The sequence below is a fragment of the Vidua macroura genome, chromosome 4, assembly GCF_024509145.1.
Source record: "Vidua macroura isolate BioBank_ID:100142 chromosome 4, ASM2450914v1, whole genome shotgun sequence".
Classification (NCBI taxonomy): domain Eukaryota; kingdom Metazoa; phylum Chordata; class Aves; order Passeriformes; family Viduidae; genus Vidua; species Vidua macroura.
In genome coordinates, this window is record NC_071574.1 from 31,320,818 (window position 1) to 31,337,537 (window position 16,720).

At 39.0% G+C, this 16,720-nt stretch overlaps 2 protein-coding genes across 2 annotated transcripts; one reads left to right on the plus strand and one right to left on the minus strand.

Moving 5' to 3' along the window:
- Positions 1–1,009: 1,009 nt before the first annotated feature.
- FGB (fibrinogen beta chain) lies at positions 1,010–7,841 on the plus strand. Its single transcript, XM_053975833.1, has 8 exons — positions 1,010–1,145; positions 2,687–2,890; positions 3,640–3,823; positions 4,404–4,631; positions 5,204–5,317; positions 5,858–5,980; positions 6,167–6,452; positions 7,328–7,841. Exons 1-8 carry the CDS (start codon positions 1,071–1,073, stop codon positions 7,554–7,556), a joined length of 1,443 nt encoding a protein of 480 aa, XP_053831808.1. The 5' UTR covers positions 1,010–1,070; the 3' UTR covers positions 7,557–7,841.
- Positions 7,842–9,582: 1,741 nt separating this feature from the next.
- On the minus strand, positions 9,583–16,314 carry FGA (fibrinogen alpha chain). Its single transcript, XM_053975834.1, has 6 exons — positions 16,208–16,314; positions 14,276–14,404; positions 13,208–13,391; positions 12,782–12,927; positions 10,798–11,851; positions 9,583–10,440 (listed from the first exon to the last, which is right to left on the minus strand). Exons 1-6 carry the CDS (start codon positions 16,256–16,258, stop codon positions 9,731–9,733), a joined length of 2,274 nt encoding a protein of 757 aa, XP_053831809.1. The 5' UTR covers positions 16,259–16,314; the 3' UTR covers positions 9,583–9,730.
- Positions 16,315–16,720: the final 406 nt, after the last annotated feature.

Here is a 16,720-nt window from a genome sequence, read left to right on the forward strand (position 1 = left end):
CTCAGACCACAGTTTACATCCCTTCATTGGTTCAGACATTGATATGAATGACTTCAGAAAAGTGTGCTGGCTCCCACTGGGCAAATTTAATTTAATTCAGTACATTACAGTAATTTATAATGCCCGAGAAAATCACAGAATATAAACACACTGAAATGTTAAAACTCTGCTAATATGAGAGCTGTGATATGCAACTTCCTATAAAACATTAGAAAGTATGCTTGAGTATTTCACTATGATTTCAAGTAACTTCATGCTGTTATTCTCTTAAAAGATTATTGAAAACATTTCAATAATATTTGAAAGATGTAATTTTTTGTATTAAAAAAGGAAACCAGCAAATTAATATGTAAAATTGAATTATTTTAATTTATTTACAATATCACAAGGCTATATTAATGGAATAATGAATAATATTGGCTTATGCTTAAAGTATTCATCTGATCTTTAATAAATCAAAACATTGCTTTTATTCAAGATTATTAATGTAATGAATATAATATACCTTTCTTTTCACTTTTGTGTTAAAAGACCCAAAGATTTGCATACCTATCAGGCGCCATCAAACTATTTAGAAAAATGCAGAAATCTATATGATGCGAGTTGTCTTCACATTTAATATGATATTTCTGAAACATTCACATTTTCAGCAGGGAAAAAAAAAGGAGCCATTACAACATGACATCTAATAATTTTTTTTCTTTGGCCATTCACTTTTCCAGCTGCTTTAAAACACTTGTGATTTTTGAGAAAATGGTAACCTTGTGTAATCTAAGCAGGAGGTACTTTTAAGGATCTGAACATGTATTTGATGCCAGCATCAATAGAGGTCTCTGGGACATATAGATAAGAGTTTTCCAGAGGAATTGCTCAACAACTTGATGTATTCAGGCACAGAGTGAAGAGTTGAATATTAACAGAGAAACTCTGATTGCTCAGAAGGGTTGACCCTATCACTGTGAATCTGGAAATTAGTGCTGCTGCATATATATAAAAGAACAGAGGAGACCTCTTCCTGATAGAGCTGATGAAAAAAGAAGATCACTGAGCTACTCAAGCAAGCCAGTACCATGAAACTGCTCCTGCTGTTCCTGCTCTGTGTTTCCTCCGTTCAGTCCCAGGGCTCCGTTGACTATGACGAAGAGGTTGTAATACTGATATTGATTCATAATTAATCATCAATAATTAATTTAATTTAATTGCATGCATGACTTCCTCAGCTTATGTGAGTTATGGGAAAAGATAATCCAGTGCATATTCTTTTTCTGATTGAATTGTTCAAAAAATTAACTTTTTGTATGTAACTCCACAATAGTTATTTTCTGAGTTTGGAGATATTTTCTTCCTATTTCTTTTTCTGTAGGGAATGAAGACTGTTTGATTAGTAAGATTAGGTAAGATTAGTTATTTAGCTGAATTTATTTAAGGATACTAATTGAACAATGTTGACATGTGATGTTACAGACAATTAGTATTAGGTATAAAGGAGTAAATTGTGTAATTAATCATCTCCTTTCTCAAAGACAGTAAAAACTTCTCTGCAGAGTCAGTAGACATTAAAAAAATCCCAAAACCAAACAAGCTACCAGTTCATACAGCTTAACATTGGAAATTAAGAGGTAACAATTGCTGAACAGAAGGAAAAGCAATGAGAATCAATATAAAATAATGGTGTAATATATATATTTTGTTTAAGTAAAATATTTTGGGGGGAAACACAATTTAGAATTTTGGTACACTTTTTTAGTGTTTGAAAATCCCTGTAAAAGTTGGTCAGACTTTCAGACAATCTGAGTACTTGTGTCTACACATTGACTACTCTTAACACTAATGTGTTAAATTTCAGCAATTTTGTGTTTTGTATGCTGCTTATTTTTGAAACTACTCAAAGCCTCTGATGCTGGATCCTTTCAATTTTTTTTTATTTGGAGCTAAGTCTGAGGGGGATTGGAAACGACTGTAGGTTTTGATTCAGTAGCTCAAACAAGTATTAATTCAAATGGTTTTGTTTGAAAAAATGCTTAGGGACCAGGCCTGTTTTCCTTATTCAGCCTCTTAGGCTTTGCTGTTTCTGGTAGATATGGGGAATGTATGTATCAGAGAGAACTCTACAAACCTACTCTGAGAGATGTTATTAAATGGTTTTCCTAATTTCACCAGTTAACAACTGGTATGTGGCCTGAGACCTGATGATGTATTTGACTGTGGCCTGATTTTCTGAGACTTTACAAATATTCCTGTAGCCCAATAAAAAACTGGGACCCTGAAAATGTGCTGCTGAATACAATTCTTAGTCCCAAGGATGTCTACTTTTTCTTTTTTTATAGCGTACTATTTCAAGTTTCATGGTGCTTAGTAGCTCTGAACTATGTAAGATTTATTCCTTGGTAAAAATTGGCTATTGAAATATAATTTTACTTTGGTTTGAAATATAATTTTACTTTGGTTTTTAGTTTATCTATATCTAGGTATGGAGAGTGTGACTAGTCTTACAAGGGAGGAGATAGCAATGACTTTTACATAATGTCAGTATAATATTTCCATTATGGCTTTTTCATTCCATTTCCTGGTTTTCCTTGCTGTTTAAAATACTAAAGAGTGCTGAATGGATGCCTCCACCCTGTGCATCCCATTTTGCAATAGCAATCCCAGATTCAGAGAGTTTCATCTCCCCTTGGCTGTGCAGGATGAGAGCCCCGTGATTGACGTCCGAGGCCACCGACCAGTGGACAAAAGGCGTGAAATGGCGCCCACGCTCCGACCTGTGGCACCTCCCATCAGCGGGGCCGGATACCGGCCCCGGCCCCCGAAGGCGGGGAAGTCGGGGGACAAGAAGGAACAGATCGTCTATTCTGATGCCGGAGGCTGCAAGCATGCGCTGGAGGAGCTGGTGGGTGTCTGGCTGTTGAGACAGCTGGTGGCATACTGTCCTTTCCTTCTAGTTACAGCCAGCATGGGAGTTTTCCTTGCCAAATAAAGGACGATCATTCATTTAAAGCAGTCCAGCTTTTCTACGCTTTGCTTGGGTTTGCTAGGACTGCATTATGAAGGATGATATGTCAGAGTCCATGGGATTAGTAGCAGAGTCAGCCTACAGCAAAGATGGGGAGATGAGAGTTGAGCCATAAACCAGGAAAGGAAGTGTCTGTGGGTTAGCCTGTGCCTTCCGCCTGGTTTTGCACAGGTAACTATTCAGGATAGAAAAAACCTCTGGAGAAGTGCTGGATTCAGTTTCAGACAGTCTTAAGGAATTCTAGGGACCAAAAAAAACCCCATCCTCCCATGTCTTTCTTAAGATTAGTTTCAAAATGTAGTTCTAGTCCACCCTCAGTCACCACTGCAGCTCTTACTGCATACAAGCATGCTTGACATCCAGCACAGCCCTTGCAGCAGTCTATCACACTGTCTCTGCCACGATCCCTGCTGGAAAATGCAAGCTGTAACAATGCTAGGAGGCATCTTAGTGACGGAGCACAAGTTTGAGTGTGGAAGTTGCCAACAAATGCAGTTTGTTAAAGCTTATCTAGATGCTAAAATACCTGTTCTTACATTACAAACTCTTTGCTGTGTTCAAAGGTATGGCTGTTCACTGATGGGACTAGAACTTCTTTATTCACAGCCCTTTTTCCTTCTTTTCAGGGAGTGCTGTGTCCAACTGGATGTGAGCTGCGAACTACACTGCTAAAACAGGAAAAAACAGTGAAACCAGTTATTAATGATCTAAAAGTTAAAGTGAACACACTTTCAGAGAGCTCCTCAACTTTCTACGAATATGTGACCGTTCTAGAAGATAAATTGGTAAAGAGGCAAAAACAAAGAAAAGGTATGCTATTTCTATGAACTACTAGTGTAAATGATATTGAAGTCTTATTGGCATTCGTACAGTTACTTTTTAGTGGGACTGCTTAAAAAAATTAAAAATACCATGGAATATCTGGCAAAGCAGGAGTCTGTGATTGTGGCCTCTTAAATCCTTAAAAACATCCTTTGAGATAGGCAAAGGAACGGATCTCATATTAAGGCAAGATTCATATGAGGCCTCTAAATGTACATCATTAACGTGTTCCCCTTACCTGTTTTCCTATGTCCATCCAATCCATTTATGACCAGCCTCTGGATTGGCACCATGGCTCCCCAGAAAGATGGGAATTACTGCTCTTTGGCAGACTAAAGCACCACTGATAAATCTATTAGGTAGCAATGAAACAACAGTACACATGTACTTCTTCTTTGAGAGTATCTGCATAGTTTTTGCACACTGTAGAAAAGTAAGCAAAAGAAATGCCCTTCCTGCATTCCTTCCTAGTGGCATCTCAAATTGTACTTATAAACTGCTCTTCATCATTTCCTAACTGGGAAATATGTTGAAAACTAATCTGTTTTTTATCTTTTTGCTTTTCTAGACAATGATGATTTACTTTCTCAGTACAACACAGAAGTGGAATTGCAGTATAATTATATAAAGGATAATCTGGACAATAATATCCCATCCAGCCTCAGGGTCCTTCGTGCAGTTGTGGATACTTTACATAAAAAGATACAAAAACTGGAAAATGCCATTGCAACCCAGGTGGACTACTGCCGTTCCCCATGTGCTGTTTCCTGTAATATTCCTGTGGTTACAGGCAAAGGTACTCATTCAAATCTAATGACATATTTTCTCCCATTTATGTCACTATGCAAATTGATAGCTGCATCTGAAGCCTGTACAATTGATTAGGGTATTAGGAAAGATGGAAATCCTAGATGAAAAAAAAATATTTTCTGGATCACTATACTGGTCAGGCCAAAGATCCTCTTATTCAATATCAGTCTTCGTAAGTGACCAGCAGGATTTTAAAGATATGAGTGCTTCAGGGCCTTTGTAAGGTGGATTTGTGACTATCATAGTTGTACTCTTGATTTTTTTCAGTCAAGAAAGGTTCCTCTTTCAAAAGCTTATCTAATTCAAGAAGTCATTGAAAGGTATACAGTGTTGCATCACTTAGTTTGAAATTTCAGAAATTCCTCTTTGGAAAAGCTGCACAGTGCAGTATTCTTTCTTCCATGATTCTTTCACTTGATGTAATACAGAAATCAAAATGAAAGTAAAATATTATCTATAGATATTTAAAACTGTTCCCATATAACCGCAAACCAAAAGATAAGAAAACTGTTCAAGTTCACAGATCTTTCAGTAACAGTCTCTGTTTTATTCTTGCAGAATGTGAGGATATCATCAGAAAGGGAGGCGAGACATCCGAAATGTACCTCATCCAGCCAGATCCTTTCGTCAAGCCATACAGAGTATACTGTGACATGGAAACAGATAATGGAGGTTAGTGTGAAATAGCTATGTTGTGATAATATTAATATATCGATGCTACCAAAAATCATATTAGTAATTTGTATTTTTATACAAAGAAATATGAAATTATGCCTTTTGTAATTACTTGATAATTAAATCTGATTGACTCATTCAGGGAAGTCTTGCTGAGGTCATCTGCTGATGCAGAATAGGATACTTCTATAGTGAAACTGGAAATAAATTGTATATGTATCTTACCATGACCATCATGGATGGTGCATAGGTGGGCCGACAAGGACAGCCTGGCTCATTTCTTACCCTGCTCCAATGCACTTGACAAAAGACCAGGGCTGTCCTTCAAGTTCTGCTTTTTCCACCTTTCCTTATGAAGCAAGGTTCTACTTAAGTGTGAGCAAAAGGAGGAAAGCTGAGATCAAAAGCAGTGAAAGGACCTGCTGCAAGGAAGCCATATGCTCCTCTGGTCCTGAGGCAAAGTTAAAAAGGCTGTATCTTAATGTTTGATGCTCCTTTTGTACTGGTAATTGAATTTAAATACTCTTGCTCCTGCAGGCTGGACTTTGATTCAGAACCGCCAGGATGGCAGTGTTAATTTCGGGAGAGTATGGGATCAATATAAAAAAGGATTTGGAAATGTTGCAAAGAGTGGAGGGAAGAACTACTGTGATACACCAGGTAAAACACCAAGCATAAAATGCGAAAAGCAGCTCTTAATGAAACCATTTTCTCCTATTTTTTGAAGCTCTTAGATTTTTTTAAAATTAACTAATCCACTCCAGCAGACCTATAGGCAAATAATAAAGTTTCCTTGAAGTATATTGCAAAGTCTGTTTCACAGACCTCTCACTTGCTCCTTCTCAGGTGAATATTGGCTTGGAAATGACAAGATCAGCCAGCTTACCAAAATAGGGCCCACTGAAGTTCTAATTGAAATGGAGGACTGGAATGGTGATAAAGTATCAGCTCATTATGGAGGTTTCACCATACAGAATGAAGGAAACAAGTATCAGCTTTCAGTTAGTAACTACAAAGGCACTGCAGGCAATGCGCTGATGGAAGGAGCTTCCCAATTGCATGGAGAAAACAGAACAATGACAATTCACAATGGCATGTACTTCAGTACTTATGACAGAGACAATGATGGATGGTATGTACTTGCACTAGACATTTAAAATAAAAATAGAGCTGAATATAGAATATTTCTCTAATTTGCCATTAGTTTTCACAGCATTTTGTAGTATGTCAAAATATGTTATGTCCCTGCAAGTTACCAGCTAAATGCCTATGCAGTTCTTTTGGCATAGCCAAGGACAGGTAAAACTATATATTAGGTTAGTGACAGTCCACAACCAAGTAAGAAGCAAGCATGCTGAATTTTATTGATTCCATTAATGACTTACCACAGACAAAGCAGCAAATCTGGATGCAATATATTCATATTCAGGGACTGACAGCAGCAGTGCTGAGGACACTAACTAGGAGTATTGGTACTCACTCCAGTAAAATAGAACAGGTCCTGAAGGAAAAGGCAGGTAGCATGTCTATTTAAAAAGCAATGTTCTGCCTACTCAGAAGACAGGAGTTCAGTTGTAAAGTACATAACAGAGCACTGTATCTCTAACCTGTGCTTAATACCTGATTACATATTCATGAATAAAGGAATTGTTTAGGTTGGGGAAGACATACATTTCTCATTGCTTTCTATCTTTAAATTTCATTGATATTGTAATTATTATTATGAACTCCAAATAACAGTAATTATCAATCAGTAAACTAAAATGACATTCCCCAAGAGGTGGAATTAAAGTTTGATTTGTTTTTCTTAGCTGCTTTACTTTCTGAGTGCACCGTGTAGCACATGCTTGTGATGGTCAATCCTTTGTAGAAAGTTCAGAGAGAACTTAAATTGTTTATTATGGTTTGAAAATTTCAGTACATGGGCAGGTATATGTACTCTGTTGATCTGTTAGCGTGTATTACAGATGTCACTCTCAATGCCTTTTTTTTTCCCCCCGTCATCAGGTTAACTTTAGATCCAAGAAAACAGTGCTCCAAACAAGATGGTGGTGGATGGTGGTACAACCGCTGCCACTCAGCCAACCCCAATGGCAGATACTACTGGGGAGGGACCTACAGCTGGGACATGGCAAAACATGGGACAGATGATGGTATCGTATGGATGAACTGGAAAGGGTCGTGGTATTCAATGAAGAAGATGAGCATGAAAATCCGGCCATACTTTCCACAGTAACCATTATCAAAATGTACAGAGTCAGGGATTTTCTTTTAGTATTTGTACGTGGTTGTCTTTTTAGCATAGTACTCAGTGTTATCTTTACACATGAGAACCAAATCTGTATGTACAACCATATTGTGACCTAAAGTGAAAAGCTATGTCAAATGTAACTCTAAATCTGTCTGATGAAAATAACTCACAAGTGTATTTTTCCCATTTTTCGTTTGTGCACAAGACAGAATTAACTATTATGGAATAACACTCATAAAATAAAACCAACTTGTTTCACTCTTTTACAAAGGTCTTTTGTATCTCTTTTAAAGAAGGAGAGGATTATTTCTAAATATTTTGTAAAAACTAATGAAGTCTTAAAACTAAAGTATTCTTAATATTATTCCTAAGTATTTATGCATAATCTGGGGAGAAGGAAATGCATTCCACTAAATAAGAGACAGTTATCTTCTTTTGTATTATAGAAGTAACAGTAACTACCTGTGTAACAAGTTGAGAAGGAATAAAAGTGAAAAGAGTATTGAACAAACCAGTAGCTCACTGGTCCCTTGGCTCAAATCCTGTTGCTGGATAAAGTATGTCCTTTTCTGGGACCTGGTCATGTACTTGCTTCCACACATACATGTTTTTTACACAATCCCTATCATGGGATTAGAATAATTAATGTCTCCAGTCATAGAGTAATGGAGGTTGAATATTTCACCAAACCGAGTAGTCTGTGCTCCCTTGAGCAGGCAAAGACAAGACTTCTCAACCCTGGTAGACAGGATGAACATCTCTCAAAGGGGTCTGCCTTCCTCCACAAAGGAAGAGACCCAGATCACTAGGCGTGGATGGATCCCACCTTTAGTGTTTATTTAATCTGTGAAGCCCAGGAGGACAAGAAGGAAACATAATGGCAGCTTCTCACTGAAGGAGCACATGGATGTTCAGCATCACACAGGCAGGCTTCCATTGAGGCTAAGGAACAAAAACTTAATGTGCAAGTGGAAATCCATTTTCCAAAAGCACAGACCTCCTCCTCACATGTGAGTGTAAAGATGTCTTTGCTCTTCAGCAATCTTTCTAAAAAGATTAGACAGTGGCTGTATTTGAAAAAAAGGCTAAAACTGAGCTTCTTTACCAGTATTTGATGATCTTGTTAAATGGTATGCAACATGTCAGTGAGATTAGAGGTAAGGAAGTTTGCTCGTGCCTCTTTCTAGAAGCACAGAGATACTACTCAGTGTAAATAATTGTGTAATTTTATGCCATAAAGTATAAAGGTAAATACAATGTGGTCTTCTGTAACTGCGACCAATATCACTGATATTCCATCCAGCCAGCTTTTTTCTAGAAGATCCTTACCAGACACTGTCAGCAAGCTGATTTACAACCCTTACCCTTAGAAGAATTCTTGTTTGGCATATGTGCTGAGAAACATTCAGGTAGTTCCTCATCTTGCTTTTTCTGGTTAGAGTCATAACCTTTTAGTGGTTGCTAGAAAATAATAGCCTGTTTTGGGGGTTGCATTTTGATGAGTTATTATGGAGTTGTTTTATTTTGAAGCTACAAGTATGCATGGTAAGCTGTCTAGGATTCATCAATGGGATGGAAGGTCTATGTCCATATTTATAAAATCAAAGCTTTGGAGATTCTTAAAGTCAGTCCTCAAATGCATGCATTCTTTATCAAAGTGTACTCCATGTTGGGTGTGTGGCAAAAGTGAGAACCCACACCACCCTTGGTTCTGTCTGAGACCTGACTCCCACTGCTGCTGTGCTCCCCTTGAAATGGAAATGAGAAATGAGACTGTGAATGTTGAACTTCCTTAGACTTTCACAGTCCAGGTTAGTAGAGGCAGGATTTCATTGTGAACATACTTCTAAATATTTTTACTTATTTAACACCCCTAAAACGAAGTAAATAATTACAATTAAAAATTTTATCTCCAGTCAATTTGTGAGCTGCCAAAGACATAGGCAAAGTTCATATCAAAAGGGTTTTTAAATCAATATTTCCTTGTCAGTTAAAAATAAGGTCAAAAAAGTCTTTTTGATAATTAATCATTGTTTATTTTTTAATCTCCAAACATCCTAAGTTGCCTTCAAATTCACAGGGTAAAGGTTCATCATACATACATATATAAAAAAATCTTTTCAACTTGTAGTCATGACACGCATTAAAGGCCTGTCTTTCTACAGGGTTTCTATGGGCCTGATTTTCATTCTAACAGTTTTTAGGGAATAGTCAGAGGCTTTAAATGGCAGCCAGACTACGCCATTTTCAATCTCGTAGGGGACATTGTACCTGGGGTCGTAGTGGCCTCCCAGGTAGTAAATGCCATTGAGGTTGGCAGCCTGGCAGCTGTTGTACCACCAGCCCCCCCCGTACATCTCAGCACAGTTCTCCTCCCAGTGGTCCTGGTCCCGGTCAAAGGTGCTGAACTTCATCTGGGCATGGGATGTGTACTCGGTGCCCTCTTCCAGCCAGCCAGCAACCAGGGCGTCCCCGGCGGTGCCCTCGTAGGAAGACACGGCAAGGGTGTACCCTTCAGCTTCAGACCCTACCCGTACAAGATACTCTGCAAACACAGCATTTCCATCCCAGTCCTCTAACTCTACCCGAAGGACAGTATCATTCTGAGTCAGCAAGTGTAGGTTTTCATTGCCCAGCCAAAACTCTCCTTGCCCCCTGCCATCCACGCTGCCGAAACCTTTCTTGTAGTCTTGCCAGGTCCGGTTAAAATTCACTGATCCATCCATTCTCTGTTGGACCAATAGCCATCCTCCCAAAGTGGTCTCTTGGTCGCAATAAACTGACAAAACCTTATTGGATCCCGCTGGCTTGATTTTGAAAATGCCACTTTTGGCACCAGAAGTGTGTTTCTGGCGGATATCATCACAGTCTAAAAAAAAAAGTTGATCTGGTTTGACAGAAGATATCAGCAAAATTTAATAAAGGGTTCAGAGGAATCCAAATACCAATAGCTCAGAGGAAAATTGTTAAACACATCTTGGAATACACTAGGTATAGTGACAGGCAACATTAAAAAGAATGCAGGAAAGAAAACTTTACATATTTCTTAAATTGTGAATTGTCTATGTAATACCCGAGTATTAATGAAATATTTTCCCTTTTGTTTCCGAGGTGGTAACAGACACAGTGCTTGCGTTTAATCATCACACTGTTGTACTACAGTATCTAAAATGAATGTGTCAGTTTGGTTATGGATGGAGTTTTGCTCCATTACCTCAATAACTACCTTTCCCAGTGCTGGGTGTCCTTCGCTTCCCTCCTGACGGTCTGAAGCTGCGTGCCTGAAAGTCTGGGGTATCCTCTGCACTCTGATCATGTTCCAACCCACCTAGCTGCTCATTTATTTCACGGATCTTTACTGATTTGGTTTCAAAAGTAGAGCCTGCCTTGCTCTTGGTCGCTACAGTCTTGGAGTGACTTGCACTGCCAGATGGGAATCCAGATGGCTGAAGTCTTCCAAAGTCATCTTCCTCCTCCTCTCCTAAGTCTCCAAATTTGTCTTTTCCCCCATATGCCCCTGAGTGACTGGATACTCCTGTACCTATGTGGCTACTGCCTGTGCCAGTTGTGCGTCTGCTGGTTGTGAAGCTGCTAGATCCACTAACGTGCTTAGTAGCAGTGGATGGAGAGTCAGGGGCAAAAAATGACTCTAGCTCAGGGAATACAGTCTCTAGCTTGTGCAAGCCATCTGCACCACTAAAACGGTAGGTGCTCCCTTCCCCTCCAGCATTTCCAGGTAAATAGGTGCAATCTGAGCCATCAGAAGAGACTGTTTTCTCAACTACTTCTTCTCTAGGGCCATCAGGCCCAGAGACAATTTTTCTGGTGGTAGTTTTGGTGCATCTACGAACAGCGGAGGAGGTTTTGCCTTCCAGACTAAGGGTTTCTCTCCCATGAGTAGGAATAACTAATTTGCTGGGGTATGAAGATTCATCCCCCCTTGCTTCTGCTGTGTGATACGAGCTGTCACCTCGGGAGGGTTTTGTGTCTGTTTCTGGTCTTTCTAATACCACTTCCATCTGCTTGATGTCATTAATTATGTTCAGAGCTTGCATTTCTGGCAGAGGCTTATGCTTAAAATGATCAGGAACATTAGAGTCCTTAAGTGGCCTCATTTTCAGTGTGCTCAAGGTGGTTGTTTGAAGCTCGGGGTGCAAGTTGATGGAGTTGGCTTGGGCAAGCTGCTTCTGGATGTTGTCGTAGCTTTCTTTGTCCACCTTGTAATCAAAACTTCTAGCACAGGTTCCTTTGCAAGCTCGTATCTTAATATCAATGTCCACCTACATAATCAGAGAGAAGTAATTTGGTTAGGGAGCTTTCCCAACTTTCTCAGGCAAGGATATCTTCTACTGAACAGGGGAAAGGTGAGAGCTGCCCTAGTACCTCCCACCTACAGCTGAGCTTTTCCAAAGTTCTGTTTTGATGTCATCATAGGTTTATTTCTGTTGTAAATACAACATGTGCAATAGCACCATGCATGTGAGTTCCATGGAAAAGAAGATTGTAGAAGGTTCCCAATCTCTGCTACCTTTATTTTTGGGGTTTAGAAGTGTCTTCCTGGTTTTAGAAGGAGTGCTGCAGAGTTGGACATGGTCCATGGGGACTGGGGCAGAAATAGGCCCTCCAAAGAGAGAGGAAGACTCTGTCATGGCCCTGCTGTGAGGTCTGACATCTTGGGGTTACCATTGTTTTCTCAAATGATTCAAATGATAGATTTCTGTTCTAGGAATCAAAATGAGCCTTTGAGCAAAACCACTGTTTGTGTCATGACTTTTCCTTGCATTACCATCAGAAGAACTGGCTGCAACCTGGGAACACAGGTTCTAATGCCAACCCTAGCTGTGGGCAGCAGTGGCAGCACTGGGGATGGACAGAGCACATCCCTTTTCTAACTACTCAACAACTCCTTCCAGGAGGAGAAATGCCTCATATAGAAGCAGTTATCAGTAGATGGAGCATCCTTGCGGCCTGAGAGAGAAGCAACAGATGAGACTAGGAACTCACGGAAATCACGCTGGTTCCTACAGAGCAGAAGCAGAAAACCAGGATGGATAGAAAGCAACTCATCTGGGGATTTGTCTCAGCAAGTCAGGTCCTGTGAGAGTTGTACCATGTTTTCTCTCAGCTGGAGTACTGCTCACCATAATGGACAGATCCCCTTTCTGTAGCTAAGCCCTGGAGAGAATGGGAAGTGCATAGCAGACACCTACCTCTAAGCGCTTCATCTCCACCACTTGTTCCTGGATGCTGCTCTGCAGAGCTTTAATTCTGTTCACTTGAGTGACAACTCTCTGCTTTAATGTCACAATTCTCCGTCTCAGTTCTCCTGACAGGCGACCGTAAGTCTCATCAAGCTCTGAAACAAAAATGTTTCACAGTCAGCTATGCCCATGTGCTTTTCTTTCCTAAATGTGTATCAGATTTAAAAATATGTAATTAAACACATAATTGAGAACATCTCATAGTACTGAGCAGATTAAATTAATTTTTGATAACTAGTTAAGAGTCTAATAATATTATTGTTCTGTTTCCTGATAATAATATCCAGCGCAGCCCCTACTTTCACTACATATGGCTTATTCACAAAAAAGTAGTAATTCAGTAGTGGATAGTAAAACTGGGTGCGAGATACTCACCCTGAGCACTGTCCAGGTTTGGTTTTAGTGCATTTACAGTTTCCACAACTATGTGATTTGACTTCTTATAGTTGTTTTGATTATCTGAAAGCAGTTTCTTGATTTTGTCTATTCTGTGACTAAACTCCTGGTCCTTTTCATCAATCAGTCCTTGCATTCTGCATCCTGATGGACATTTGGTACCCTAGAATTGAAAGAGGGAAATAATTGTGCTGAAATCCTCAAGAGTAAACATATTGTATAATGGAATCTGTGAAGCACATACTCAGAAACTGCCATAATCGTGGGGTGTGGAACAAGTAAATCTTTAGTTTCCCCTCTCCTCTGTTCCTCATAGGTGAGATTTTTTTGTGTATGTATATATATATATATATATATATTTCCTAAAGATCTGCTTTAAGAAGTCTGTCATCCAGTTTGAGGGAGGATGTTAGAGACTAGCACTTTTAAGCAAAGTTTTCCTCAGAAAAGCTTAATGTTCTGACAGACTTAAGCTCTTTGCCAAGAAGTCATGAAATAAATGAGGCATAGAAAAGGACTGAGATGCAAGAGGCAAGAAAGAGAAAAATTAGTAGTTTATATGCATAGACATCTAGGAAATTATTGTGAAACATTTACTGAGCATCTTGTAATCTGACTTCCTAAAAATTAACTAATGAGTGTATGTGATTTCTAGCTACTTCTTTTCTTTTTCTCACAATTCTCTTTCTGGTGCCTTTCTTTTATGAACTCCAAAAGTGGCAATACCAAAATTCTGAAAAGAAACAGTTCTTATGTTTTTCTAGGGTGAGCCTTCGTTTATTTAATCCTTCTTTCCCAGACTTCCTTTCTCTTCTCATTCTGCACCACTGCAAACTTCTCCCTGTTTCTTTTGTCTTCATTTTTCACTTTCTTCCTTTGTTTCCCACAGGAGATCTGTGCAGGCTGCCCTGACCTGAAGTGTTACCTCAGCCCTAACCCCATGCTGGTCTGTGGCACCTGATGTAGTGATCCAGCTGCTGATCCAGCTGAGGCCCATGAGTGCCCTAGGGATGAGTCCCCCTTTTCCCCCGAGTGTCAATCGCTCACCCAGTCGTCATCCGCGCAGATGGGCCAGCCCTTCTCAGACTGGCAGCTGGACGGGGACTTGTGCTCCACAATCCTGGGACCACGCACTCCTCCACCTATCTGTTCAAAGGTACTCTCTCCACCTTGTGCCTGCCAGGAGGAAAAAGGGAAAGAGTAAAACCAGGGTTCAGTGAACAGATGTCGAGGGAGCAGGAACACAATGCTCAATGTCCTCACACACTCAGCTGGTGGGTGGCAATCGCAGCCATCCGGTAAGCATCACACCCAACAGTGCCAGGATTTTATTCCAACATCTCTTGTAAGATATGATATTGTTTGTTTTGTCAGAATAAGCTTTACATTTCTTAAAATTAATGCTTTTATGTAGATAGCTAGTGATGCTCAGCTACTGATGATATTATGATAATATCATTCCACAGAAATAGTTTGTCCTGTGTGTAAATATAAAATTAACTTGAAAGTAGACTGAAACTGGAAGATTAAAAATAAATACTTAAAAAATACTATTCCTATTAGATGCAATACTCACTCTAAAATTCTTATTGTCACTTTACCACCTTCAGTCTACACAAAAGTAGCTTACAGATTATGAGTTTTTCCACTAGTGTTTCTGATTTTAATCACAGTTGCTAACTGGAAGCTTGTAGCATGGTTTTGCCTGACGAAAAGAGCAAGAAAGCTACTAACACAATTTAAAAAACAATTTCAGTGATGGATGGATTTCACTGTGTTAGTGGAAAGAAAAATAAATACACTGAGGTTTTCTTCAAACCTGAGAAGAAAAAGTGATATACAAGCTAATTCCAGGCCAAAACACAATAAAGATTCCTGCAATGTTATCACTTAGCAAAAGACCATAATTTTTTTTCCTTTTTTTTTTTTTTTTAATTAAAGAAAGCTATGTTTAAGATGTAATTAGGTCTGACTGGAATCCTCTAGGCACTTTTTGTGCTTTTCAAACATTATAATTAATGCTTGAAAATATTAATGACTACTTTTTATTATGATTGATAATTAACTCTGAAGCTGAGAAAGTGATCTTAATTCTAATCTCCAGGGTCAGAACCACTCTGAGGAACTGGAATGTTTTTATTAAAATCAGCAGATTCAAATTTAGTAGTTTGATTAATTAATGATTTGATCTGGCCCAAGTGCCTCCTAAAAGTAGCACATATATCCAAAAATGCCCTTTAGGCATTGACAACCCCAATATGACTGTTTCTGTTTTGTCCTGACTGCTTCCTATAATTTCTGTCATTTGTTAAAACAAGCTCTTTCTTTAAAAAAAAAAAAAAAAAAAAAAAGTCGCAAAGAAAAATGTGAAGAATATGACATAAGATTATGGACTGAGTCCTCAATGGGGAAAAAAAAAGTTATATTAGCACAGGTGAAAATCAATTTTATCTCCTTCCTTATCAAAAATTAGATTCTTACTTAGCTGTAGTTTAAGCTGATGTTGCTGCTACAAGAATCCTTGTTTTTAAATGTGTCTTTCATAATAAAGGTATTGTGTGCCATTTGTAGGTAGAAGATCCTGCTGAAATAATGTCCAAAGGAAAGCACAATTCAACCCAATAAACATGAAAATTCCTGAATGGCTGGAGCCACTAGCATCCAGCTAGTTATGTTTAAGACTTAGAGCATCACCTACGAATGTTTGAATTCATGTTAATGGATTTGCTTTGCTGCTCCTGAAGCCGGGCAGATTCAGCAAAACCGAGTTCAGCAAAACTACAGAGGGCTGGATACTCCAAAAGTACTGATGAAACTTCATCAGTGAAGTGGTTACACTGAGCTGCAGCATATGTGTGTGCACTGAATTTTACAAGCTAGGTGATAGACAAAATTTATCTATCTCGTGAATGAACAATAATAAATGCTTACTATTCAAAACAGAAAGATACAAAAAGAATCAAGTAAGCAAATTCATACCCAGGCTATGCTGAGGCACAGGAGCACACAGAGGATCCTCACAGGTATCATCTTCAAGAGAAGAGCAAGAACTCTGACTGAAAGGATGCTCTTTGCCACTCTTTTGGTGCAATTTAAACCTGAATGAGAAGCTGAGATTAATCATTATGTTCCCTTCTGTTTGTAGAAAAAACAAACATGCCCCCCTCCCCTTTTGGTGATTACTTAAGGCCTCTTGCACAACTTTCTGGTGTTATTTGCTCCAGATAAGTTTGTTCAACACCAACATGCGGGCAACACCAAGAATTCCAGGAAAAAAATCTGTCTAAAACTATTTCTTGTAACTGGACAGTCAACCAAGATGTATGTCAGCACTAGTGGGATCCAGCAGTGCTTACCTGCTGGAAAACACACACAGTGTGATGGGCATTTAACTGCATAAACAAAGAGCTGATATTTGAAAAAGGAAGTCATTGCTTTGCCTGCATGTTGGTGTTGAACACAATATACTGAGGTCCATGGAGAATCTCCTAC